We start from the raw sequence: 12741 nt of genomic DNA on the forward strand, positions 1-12741 counted from the left end.
TCAGGTGTTACTGCTAGGACAAAAGGTTGGCTTTACAGAACTGGTTATTGAAAATGTGAAAGCAAGGATATGGTTAAAAGGAAAAATCCACAGGCCTCTGGGTCTTGGCCAATTATTATTATTAAACATGCCCCAACAACAAGTATACAAAGCTGTTTCTAGGGTGAAAGATTTTTAAGGTACAATGCATAACATACATAAACCTCTTCTTTAGTTTATGACCAGCTGTGTCTGAATTGTCTGTTCTCAGTAGTACTCCATAAACTCATACTAAGGTCACAGAAACACTCAGGCAGATTGTAAATGCTCCTACCTCTTGCATAATATTGACTGGCAAAGGACAGAAAAAAATCTTATTTAAAGGCTGTGCGCTCTCAAGTACCATGCTAATAAGCTAATTTTACTGTTAATCTAACTGTGTCACTATTTCAAGTTTTGGACAGACAGTGCAAGGCAGAGAAACAGTGTCAATCTCTGAAGACTAATTAACTAGGAACCTAGGAGTTGTCATATGGGATAACACCTGAAGCCAGTGTAGTCTAGTACCCCGTGTGATCAGCACCAGAAGGTATAAGAACCCTGCAGTCAGACGAGGGATAATTTGCCTCTGAGACAGTCTCCTCCTAACCCTTCATCGTCAGATACTGACTTTAGCCCTGAAGCATGACATTTTATATCCCTTCCAAAATTGTTAGCATTAACTATAACTCCTCTGGATTTTGCTGTTATCCATACAAATGTCCATTTTTTAAAAAAAATCTTGCTAATTTCTTGACATCAACAACTTCTAATGACGTCCTGAGTTCCACAGTCCAATTATGCTTTGTGTGCAAAAGTTTCATTTTATCAGTTTTGAATTTGCCATCTTTTAATTTCATTCAACATCTCCTTATTCTTGTGTTAGAAGACAAAGATGACAAAAGCTCCTGATCTACCATTACTCTATATACTTTTATCGTGTTCCCCTCTTATTTGTCTCCTTTCTAAGACAAGCAATCCCAACATTTTCAATATAATTTCATGAGTTTTTCTGGGTCCTAATCATTCCTGTGGCCCTTTTCTGAACCCTCTCTAATTCAGCATTCGATTAAATTGAGGAAGACTGAAATATAGCTACACTTCCCTCTCCTAAAAAGCTATTTAGCAGGCAATATGATCCATCTAATGTTTTAAAGATTATATATTACACCTCTACCCTGATATAACACAACCCAATATAACACGAATTTGGATATAATGCGGTAAAGCAATGCTCCGGGGGGCGGAGCTGCATACTCCGGTGGATCAAAGCAAGTTCAATATTATGCGTTTTCACCTATAACGCGGTAAGATTTTTTGGCTCTTGAGGACAGCGTTATATCGAGGTAGAGGTGTTTTATGTTTCCTTCTTCATAAAGGAATTTGAAGTTGAAAGATGTTTCGACTGTGACTGTAGAGCATCTCTTCCGCCACTATGCAACAAGGGGCTGATTGCTTTCTACTGCTTTTCCCTCTTATACCCTGCATACAGGGTGTATGCATGGAATTTAGGATTTGTCCTGTTGTATGGATGTCATAATATGTATGACCAGATCAGTACAAACACAGACACCCAGACTTTAGTATTGTCCAGCTAATATGCCAAGTTTATCATCATCGTTAAATCATGTACAAACATGAAGATAGTCTCTCCCGCCCCCACACAATTTTCCCCTCAACTGGGCTTGGAGTCATGACTGTATTCTCATAGACATTTTCCTGTCTACATGGCCAACTGTTTCAATAAGAATCACATATGCCAACACACATACCATTACCAAGGTTACAGTTTCTAGATTCACGGTACTAGCAATAGTTAATGGAATCCATAGTTTTGCTGCAGAAGTCTACAAAATATTGCAGAAACTTTTAAAATCAATGCTGCATAAGAACAAAGGAACTACTGTAAAGAGCCAGATTTATAAAAGCACTCAGCATCCATAAAACTGGATGATTTTCAGAGAGGCTCAGCTCCCATTTAGACAAGTAAATGAAGTGGCCAGATTTTCAAGAGTACTCAGCATCCAGCAACTCCCCCTGCTGCCCATGGTAACTGGTGAATGCAGAAGAATTTTGAAAATCTAGCCTTAAATGTTAAAAAGCCCACTGAAGTTAAACTATTTTTTGTTATAAAGAGACACATGCTGATTTAACAAAAAATATTTAGTTAAGATCACCAGAAAAAGCAATAAATGAGCAATGGGAAACTCCATAATTGAGTTTATGATTAAGGGGGCTCTGTAGTACTGTTTATTCTTGTTCCAAGTATTCTTCAGCAGAATTTAAAAGTTAATAAGAAAGGAGTGTGAAGTTGTAGAAGCTTCTTAAATACATTTCACCTTCCTAGTTGAACAAAGAAACAAAAACAATATGAGGGTAATCCATATAAACTAACATGACAGTCACTGCAGAGAAGACTTTTCATAGTGCAACTGTTTAGCAGCAGGACAGAAAACTTCCAGCAAGGAGCAGCTTGCAAGCAGAATTTCAAATAAGTTAAATCAATGGACATGTTAACAAGATTAACATTATTGGAAATGTAAAGCATCCAAACACTGACCATCAAATAAACTCAGACACACTACCATCTGAAAATTTCTTTAATAAAATTCCATGGTGGTATCAATAAAAAGTAAGCCTTTCTACCTATGTTCCTATATTGGCACCGACCATAGTCTTATCTGAGCACCTCCCACGAGTAAGAATGACAACAACCTCGCTTCCCCTTCCCTGTTAGTAAGCAGCAAGCTTCAGGGTTTTTGTGCATGTTTGTGTTTTGGTTTTAATAATTACTGAACCCACAAGAGAAGACTGTTGGAGCAAGTAAGGGTAGATTCATGGGAGAGTGTGAGAAAAGGTGTGTGTTTTGTATTTAGTTCTGAATGCTGGGAGGTTAGTCATTCTTATTTCATCTGGCAATCTTGGCCAGCTCCTTCCTGTCTGCTACACCCACAATTCTCCCCCTATTGAGTAATACTTTCTTTGCTCCACTGACAAAAGTCATCACCCAAGGTCAAAGAAAGGAGTGCTGTCCTTTAGGTGTTAAAGAACAACTCCATGCAGGGCTCTGAAAAACAGTACAATGATGTTGAACTGGGCTCTATGTTCAATAGGAAGCCAGTGCAGAGTGGGATGATGTATTGCAAGGAACCTATGCTGCTGAGCAGGCAGGCTGCTGCAGCCTGAACTAGCCCTTCTAAGGCACAGAACTTCATTTGCAGATACAGAGAATTTCAGTAGCTGAGCTTAGGTCTGCCTATGGCCTGATATTAGTCTGGCAAGATCAGGTGAAATCTTTTGGATGCCCGCAGATTAAAGTGCATGTTTTTTGCCACCGTTGGGTGTCCAAATGTAATGCAGAATGAAAGAGGATCCCAGAGCTTCAGACCAATAAAATGAGAGATGTCTTTAATAGATGAGGTCGTTATGGAGATTTCTTCAGAGCATTTCCTTCTTCTCACCAGCTTCATCTCAATTTTGTCTGGGTTCAGCTTCAGCCACTGCCTCTTCGTACCAGCACTGATCTCAGTTAGGCAAGTTCTAGCATCCTTTACATTAAAAGGATGTACAGCTGGGTGTGATCAGTCCACTGCTTGCATGTCGGTCTGTGCTGTCTCACTAGCTCTCCAACTATTTCATATAGATAACAGAATGAAGGAGAGACAGACTTGTGGGACCAACCATGTGAGTCATGGAAATGCAGGAATAGTTGCCAATAAGGACCCCTTTGGTTCATTCTGAGAGAAATGACCTAAGCCATTTCAGGGCATTTCTATCTACTCCTATGCTGCCTGTGAAGGAAAGACAGTAGAGCTTGGTGGTCAACTGTATGACATGCCAGAGTGATTCTATGAGTCTATGTCCAGCCATACTTCCTGTCGATGGGCACAATATAGTTATGCCCTAGAGCAATAAGTGCTTTCTCTGTCCTATATGCTTAGGTATAACATTTCAAAATTTGCCCAGCTCATTTTCAAAGGCAACAGCTGATTTCAACAGCAATTGTTAATAGTTCAAATATAGTAGTTTCAAAATCCTAATTTAATAAGAGTAGAACGATCATTTCAACACTATTTGTAATAAAAATGAAATGCTATATTGCATGCATCTCTAAAGACTTAAATATGGTATGGATTCCACAGTGTATTCTCGCTAAAATATTTTAAATCTTCATTAGTGTAGATCAGAAAAAGAATTAATATAAATATATGAAACAGAATACCTTTAACATCACAGGCCACTTGCTGGGTTGAATTGGAGTAAATAGCAGATTTTCTGTAACTTGAAGTCTTTAAATCAAGATTTGAGGATGTCAATGACTCAAGTCAGAGGCTATGCAGGAGTGGGTGGGTCAGGATCTCTGGTTTGCAATGTGCAGGAGGTCAGACGAGATGATCATGATGGTCCCTTCTGGCCTTAAAGTCTGCGTGCATTTGGTAAGTCTATCAAAAAGGGTACTACTTGGCAGACCAATCACTCAGATTTTATCAAGGAGCAAACTCCACACCAGGACTTGATTAAGTTTTAGACCACATTTCAGCTGTTCATTGGGTATGTCTACACTGCAGCTGAGAAGTGTGATTCCCAATGCAAGCAGACAGACTCACGTTAGCTCAGCTTGAGCTAGCATGCTACAAATAGCAGTGTGGACATCGTGGCATTGATGGCAGCTCAGGCCAGCTGCCTCAGCCCAACCCCCGCTGAGACCCTGGGTCTGAGCTCTGGTGGCTAGCCTAAGCCACTACCAGTGCTGCAACATCCACATTGCTGTTTTTCAGGATCTGAAGGAATACTGTAGTGTAAATAATGCCCTTCAATGGGCATACATCTTCTGATGAAAACTATACTAGTGCATAATATTGCTATAAACAAAGGAAACAATAATGAGAAGTTATAGTTAACCGCACAAAGACCTATATGCCAGTGTTAGTAGAGAAAACACTTGGAGTAGAAAACCAGTCATCTGTGCTCAAGCTATTTAAACCTGTATTGAAATGCAGAGTCCCCATCTACATTTTTGAATATTTACTGAAAACTACATTTGAAAGGTTTATGATGAGTATCTAGCCTTATTCCAGCACTTCAATGTGTGGTACTTGTACTTCATACACAAGTTACTAAACCCTAAATGACATGTTTCAAGAGCGTGCTTTTGTCACTACTTCACTCAGTCCATTTGATTCATCCATAATTGAATCAGAATAGACATTTTCTACTGAGAGCTTCATGTGAGTTCTTTTCTTAAAAAAATACAACCTTTCCATCTGTCTAATAGGTACTCTGGTTTGAATTCCTTATTAAAAATACGAAAGAATAAGCCACTTACTTCTTATATTGTGACTATTTAGACATATCTTTCAAAACAATTTTGCAGGCACAATTTATTTTTTAAGTCCCACTAACTCAAACCTGGAAGAGGCATAAAGAGCTTTACACAATACATGTGATTAGAGTTTAACGTTGGACACTGATTGGCCTGTTAGGCCTTTTCAGTGATGTGTCACATGACTCATAGATTTTAGGCTCAGAAGGGACCATTATGATCATCTAGTCTGCCCTCCTGCACAATGCAGGCCACAGAATCTCACCCACCCACTCCTGTAACAAACCCCTAACCCATGTCTGAGTTACTGAAGTCCTCAAATCATGGTTAAAGATCTAAAGGTGCAGAGAATCCTCCAGCAAGTGACCCATGCCCCATGCTGCAGAGAAAGGCAAAAAACCTCCAGGGCCTCTGCCAATCTGCCCTGGAAGCAAATTCCTTCCCGACCCCAAATATGGTGATCACTTAAACCCTGAGCATGTGGGCAAGACTCACCAGCCAGCACTCAGGAAAGAATTCTCTGTTGTAACTCAGATCGCACCACAACATTCCATCACAGACCACTGTACATATTTACCTGCTAATAATCAAAGATCAATTAACTGCCAAAATTAGGCTATCCCATTATACCGTCCCCTCCATAAACTTATCAAGCTTAGTCTTGAAGCCAGATATGTTTTTTGTCCCCTTGGAAGGCTGTTTCAGAAATTCACTCCTCTAATGGTTAGAAACCTTCGCCTAATTTCAAGTCTAAACTTTCTAGTGTCCAGTTTATATCCATTTGTTCTTGTGTCCCCATTGGTACTAAGCTTAAATAATTCCTCTCCCCCCTGATATTTATCCCTCTGATATATTTATAAAGAGCAATCATATCTCCTCTCAGCCTTCTTTTGGTTAGGCTAAACAAGCCAAGCTCTTTGAGTCTCCTTTCATAAGACAGCTTTTCCATTCCTAGGATCATCCAAGTAGCCCTTCTCTGTACCTGTTCCATTTTGAATTAATCCTTCTTAAACATAGGAGACCGGAACTACACACAATATTCTGGATAAGGTCTCACCAGTGCCTTGTATAACGGTACTAACACCTCCTTATCTTTACTGGAAATACCTCACCTCATGCATCCCAAGACCACATTAGCTTTTTTAACAGCCATATCACATTGGCAGCTCATAGTCCTCCTGTGATCAACCAATACTCTGAGGTCCTTCTCCTCCTCTGATACTTCCAACTGATATGTCCCCAGTTTATAAGCAAAATTCTTGTTATTAATCCCTAAATGCATAACCTTGCACTTTTGACTATTAAATTTCATCCTATTACTATTACTCCAGTTTACAAGGTCGTCCAGATCTTCCTGTATGATATCCCGGTCCTTCTCTGTATTAGCAATACCTCCCAACTTTGTGTCATCCGCAAACTTTATTAGCACATTCCCACTTTTTGTGCCAAGGTCAGCAATAAAAAGATTAAATAAGATTGGTCCCAAAACCGATCCCTGAGGAACTCCACTAGTAACCTCCTTCCAGCCTGACAGTTCACCTTTCCGTATGACCCGTTGTAGTCTCCCCTTTAACCAGTTCCTTATCCACCTTTCAATTTTCATATTGATCCCCATCTTTTCCAATTTAACTAATAATTCCCCATGTGGAATCGCATCAAATGCCTTACTGAAATTGAGGTAAATTAGATCCACTGCATTTCCTTTGCCTAAAAAATCTGTTACCTTCTCAAAGAAGGATATCAGGTTGGTTTGGCAAGATCCCCTTTTTGTAAAACCACGTTGTATTTTGTCCCAATTACCATTGACCTCAATGTCCTTAACTACTTTTTCCTTCAAAATTTTTTCCAAGACCTTGCATACTACAGATGTCAAACTAACAGGCCAATAGTTATTTGGATCACTTTTTTTTCCTTTCTTAAAAATAGGAACTATGTTAGCAATTCTCCAGTTGTACGGTACAAACCCCGAGTTTACTGGTTCATTAAAAATTCTTGCTAACGGGCTTGCAATTTCATGTGCCAGTTCCTTTAATATTCTTGGATGAAGATTATCTGGGCCCCTCGATTTAGTCCCATTAAGCTGTTCGAGTTTGGCTACTATCTCGAATGTGGGAATATCTACCTCCATATCCTCGTTCCCATTTGTCATTCTACCATTATCCAACTGGAACCACATCACTGAAAAGCTATGTAAATGACCTAGAGATTTCTACACATAAGCCTCAATTACAACAAGATTGCCAGCTGCTGCAATTTATCAGAGCCATCTTGGTTGTGTCTACCCTAGCACTTTTCCAACCAGTGATGCTCCTCCAATGGCACTGCTAGTGCAGACAGTCTCAATAACTGAAAGCCACTGTCAGGTCAAATTTAGCCCTAAATTTAACTGGGTTTAGATTTTGCAAAAACTTAATATAATAAGGATTTTATTTTTTTAGTATTCCAATGTTGATTAAAAATTCCTAGTTTTCTTTGAATGTATGCATTTAAACCTTACTAAGTCTGGAAATGACTAACTGGAAACTGATAGTGTATTTTCAATTTCTAAGCTGAAAGAATATAAAGAGAAAGCAAACAGCATAAGTCTTCTTTTTAAAAGTGTTAGTTATAATCTAAAGTGCTGATAGTAAAATTGGCAAGGAGTTATTTAAATAGTTTTCCTTTAAAATGAATAGAACTAAAAAATATACAGCAATTTGTCACAACAGAAATAGGAAGTGGCCGCAAGTGATACTGCCCAATACTAAATATTACCTTGATCTTTGAGTTTCTAAAATTTTGACAAGTCCATTTATTGACCTGAAAAAGAGTGGGGAAAAAAAGGAGAAATTAGATGCGACTAAAAACTGAATTCTATAATGTAGTGAACTAAACAGGAAAATGAGAACCAGGAACTCCTGAGTAATAATCTAACTCTGTTATTAAATTGTTGTACAACCCTATAGCAATCTCCGTTTTTATTTCTCTCTCTCTCAGCTTGCCAGGAGATTCATTATCTATGACAGAAGACTACTGTTACAGAGGACAGATTTTATTTAAGCAAAATTTCCCCCCTTAGTACATGTTGCTGGGCTTAAACATTTTTACTTTTATTTAGGATATTTTTTTAGTTAAAGCGGTGAAATGGGAAAAGACTTTTTCAAACTCAGTTTTTGGTGTGTGTTTTTTCATTCCTCTCACAGGATGTGAGGGTATTGTGCTGGCAGCAGATGACGTTTTTGCCTACACCTATAACCACCAATCTTGTCCAGGTTATTTGTTTATTTACTCACAAACGATAATTATTCCTTGCCTCCACAGATATCTATTAATTATTTGTAAAGGCATCTTTAGAAACATTTAAGTATTTATACAAAAAATCTGAAGTCTGAAAAGTTAAAAAGGGGTTATACAGTTACTAGATAAGGATGGTGCACAGCCACCACCACATGCAAAATACCAAAATTTGTGGAAGTACGTAATTGTATTGGAACACTAATCCTTCTCTCATGTGAGCAAATAATTTGTGTCATGGTAATCATGCAATCTCCAATCCCTGTGCCAGTCATAAGAAGCAGAAGTCTATATATAAACAAAAAACTGTCAGTCGGTATGATTTATTCATACTATCAGTTTCATACCTGACAGCTGTTCTTAGTTTATTCAGTTCTTCTTGTGAAATCAAATCTGTTTTATTGATGATTATTAGATCAGCTAGTGCAACCTGCCTGCACAGGAGGACAAAATAAAAGAGAAGACTAAAATGTATACATTCATTTTCCACAATGAAAAGTTACCACACTTCCCATGCCCTAAAAAAAAAAGGGAGTATCATGACCAAAGCAAGAAAGTCTGTATTGAATTAGGAGACCAATCAATATATCAGTCAGACCATGTAACACTTTCTGATATACTGCATTGTTGACAGGTCAGAGAGTGTTCTGCTACTAAAAACATTTCTTGCAACTTCTTTGTAAAATTATTGCATTAAAACAATTCATTTTAAATCATAGTGTTAAAGACAAAGCTTTTTTCATTAACACTGTACTCGTAAATTCTGTATATCTTACTCTTCGTAAATTATGAATGCACTAGCATTTTTTCCCCCAAATTTCCTATTGATGATATCACCAGCAAAGTCAGATCATCAGCATTTTAATAACCATGTTGTCTGACTCTGTGCAAAACAGGTCATGATTAGATAGTGATTAAAATACCAGTGGCCTGTCTACACTAGTAATCCCACTGTTACCACCACTACTGGAGCTGCACTGGTATGTTACACGAAAAAAAGCAATGGCAGATGAGGCCATGCAAAATAATGCTCACTCCAGTGTAGAGGATTAATCTGAGATCTTTTAGATCCCTAGTATTTGGGATAGGCAATCTATGAACCACTTAGTCTCTCTTACAGTCTGAATTCAAGATATTAAGCAACACTAAAAAATTTTAAAGCTGTTTTTAAAGTAAATCTCTTTATTTCTTTACTTTTCAGTTTACTTTGGGCATCTGACAAAACTTTGTACATAGCCTATTTAACTATATAGGCAGTTCCACCTGACATTTATGTGGAAATTTTTTTAAAAAGAAGAAGATTGTAAAATCCAGATGCTGGAAGGCAGACTAAAGTGCAAGTGCAGCACCTGAAACTATTTTTGTGCGGTTGGGGGGGGAGGGGTGTTTGGGTTTTTTAAACAAACTGACTAGATCTTAAGGTGTATGCAGTGTTTTTGTAGCCATGTTGGTCCCAGGATATTAGAGAAACAAGGTGGGTGAGGTATCTTTCACTAGACCAACTTCCATTGGTGAGAGACACAAGCTTTTGAGCTTACACAGAGCTCTTTTTCAAAATCTGGGAAATACTCTGTGTAAGCTCAAAAACTTGTGTCTCTCACCACCAGAAGCTAGCCCAATAAAAGATATTGCCTTACCCACCTTGTCTCTAGATCTTAAATCGACAGTGAACAAATGCACTGGGATGACTCACTTCCTATGAACATTTACACACTGAAGTTGCTAACTTTTACCAATTTTATATTAATAGCTTTTATACCGATACCTAGTTGCTTCATTGATAAGGCCATCAGGTTTTTCCTCTGTCAAATGCTGAACAAAGATTAAAAACAATTATTACATCAAGAGTATTCATGTAACAAATACCCATTTAAACATATATCAAAATCAAGGTAAAAATCAGTTTTAGATATATTCAAGAAATTAAGGGGGATGGTATCTAGAGTATTAGTATGCCCCGACTCATCTTTATTATTTATATAAACAAAGTGATGATAAAAACCAGACATCCACTCTTTCCTTAAGTTCAAATCTGTTTCTTTACCAACATTTGTCTTTTGTTTATTATCCTAGGACTGCTGTAGAATGCTGAGCTGTTAACAGCTTTTGTTTAAATGTTTAGGTTTATTGTGAGGTAAAAAAAAGCATTAGAATCCATGTTGTGCATTAGCTTACAGAGAAAAATTAGGTATTCTAAGATCAAAAGCTAAATAAAAAGAGTAATGTATATTTCAAACAAATAATAAGTTAGTTATTGAGGTAACTGCAAGATGCCTAAGGGTTATTAAACTAGTTTGGGGAAAATCATGCATTAGAATCTACCACTTTCCTTTTTTGTTTTAATTAAAAATTTTGCTTATTGGGTGGCAAGTTATATCTAACTTTTGCCCCAGGTCTGCATGGGTAGGCCACCATCCCCCAGTAAACTTGTCATAATTTCTGTTTCAAAGGATTGGGGTGCACAAGAGTTAACGTCTGATGAGCCTGTGACAGTTACACAGGATTGTGATTTATCCCATTATCTGTGATCTCAGCTGACCCAACAATCAACTATACTATTTTAAAATTGATTTGATTTTAAAAAACTGCTTCTTTAAGGTGGAAATAAATTCCATGACATGCACATCAATTTTAAAAAAATATAGCAAACTACTCGTTCAAATAGATTGGTTAGTCATCTAAAATGACTTGGTCCTAAAAAAATCCTACTGCATAATGTCAGTCTATTTTTTCCCTAGCTTTTTAAGTCAAAACTGTTTTCTAACTGAATTGTTTAGCAGGCTGTGCAATAACAGGAGGACTAGAATGAAACCTCTCTTCTGACCTTTTCTCTGTAACTCGCTACTCATTGATTCTATTGCATTAAATGCTGTCAGATTTGTAGCTCTGAAAAGAACAATATCAGTGGCCTGAGTGTCAGGTCCTGAGAGTAGAGAACTGTCATTTCAAGTTGTCCAATCCTTTGCCCATGATTAAAAAATGAATATTTCAGATTGCTGGATGACAATCCCATTAGAGTGATAGCCCATGATATCAATTACCAGTTCAGTTTCAATTTGGCTGGCTGGCCACAGGGTACTATTTCTTAGCTCTGCTTGTGATGGGTTGGGTCTGTGAAGCATGACACCCTTAAATTGCTGCCTATTATCCCAGTGTCACTACTTGCACTGCCTTCAGAATTCTTTGAATCACAAGTAGCTGCTGAGGTCAGGCTTTGCAACCAAAAGAAATGGACAAGTTAGCACATTCTCTATACAAAGCAAAAGTTATTTATCTGGTGTATGACTGAGAAAATGTAAAGTTTCTATTATCCTGACATTATGTCAGTTTTGCGCCGGCTTATTGATTTAATAATGTAAGAAGTTTCTTCAGGCTAGCACAAATGTTAAACATTTACTATGTATTATTTCAAAACTTCTTACTGTTAGCACTGTACTCAACAAATGTAAGAACATCCACTAAACCCAGAAATCAAACAATTATAGTCTCCAGGTATATACATGACTCTGCTCTGTGCAATGAAATTAGTTTTGCTTCAATATAAAGGAAAACAAAAAAATCAGCATTTTGCAACTAACGAAACGTCCAGCATAATGGACTGAAAACAAGTGTGGGAATCAAAAGGTACTAATCCTTGCTCTGCCACTTCTTGTATGGCCTTGGGCAAATGACACTCTCTCTGTCTCAGTTTCTTCTTTAGTAAAAAGACTAAAACTTATCTCATAGCGATGTTATAAAGATTAATTGGCTAGTATGCATAAAGGCTTTTGAAGATGTATAACACTGATAGTGCTTTACATCAGTGCTTCTCAAAGCTGGGCCGCTGCTTGTTCAGGGAAAGCTTTTGTGGTCCGGGCCGGTTTATTTACCTGTCCTGTCCGCAGGTTCAGCCGATCGTGGCTCCCCCTGGTGGCAGTTCACCGTTCAAGGCCAATGGGGGCTGCGGAAAGCGGCATGGACTGAGGGATGTGCTGGCCGCCCTTCCCGCAGCCCCCATTGGCCTGGAGCGGAGAACAGCGGCCAGTGGGACCCGCAATCGGCCAAACCTGCGGACGTGGCAAGTAAACAACCCGGCCCAGACCACCAGAGGCTTTCCCTGAACAGGCGGCGGACACTCTTTGAGAAGC

The 12741-nt window shown here is 38.3% G+C and overlaps 1 protein-coding gene across 1 annotated transcript in view; it reads right to left on the minus strand.

The window, feature by feature from the left end:
• CBWD3 (COBW domain containing 3) overlaps nt 1-12741 on the minus strand; it is a 56340-nt gene that overhangs the window by 29147 nt on the left and 14452 nt on the right. Inside the window, 3 exon segments of the mRNA XM_030566219.1 lie at nt 8096-8140; nt 8962-9048; nt 10380-10426. Of these exon segments, the coding sequence (XP_030422079.1) occupies nt 8096-8140; nt 8962-9048; nt 10380-10426 (179 nt within the window).

Source organism: Gopherus evgoodei, chromosome 6, assembly GCF_007399415.2.
Source record: "Gopherus evgoodei ecotype Sinaloan lineage chromosome 6, rGopEvg1_v1.p, whole genome shotgun sequence".
Classification (NCBI taxonomy): domain Eukaryota; kingdom Metazoa; phylum Chordata; order Testudines; family Testudinidae; genus Gopherus; species Gopherus evgoodei.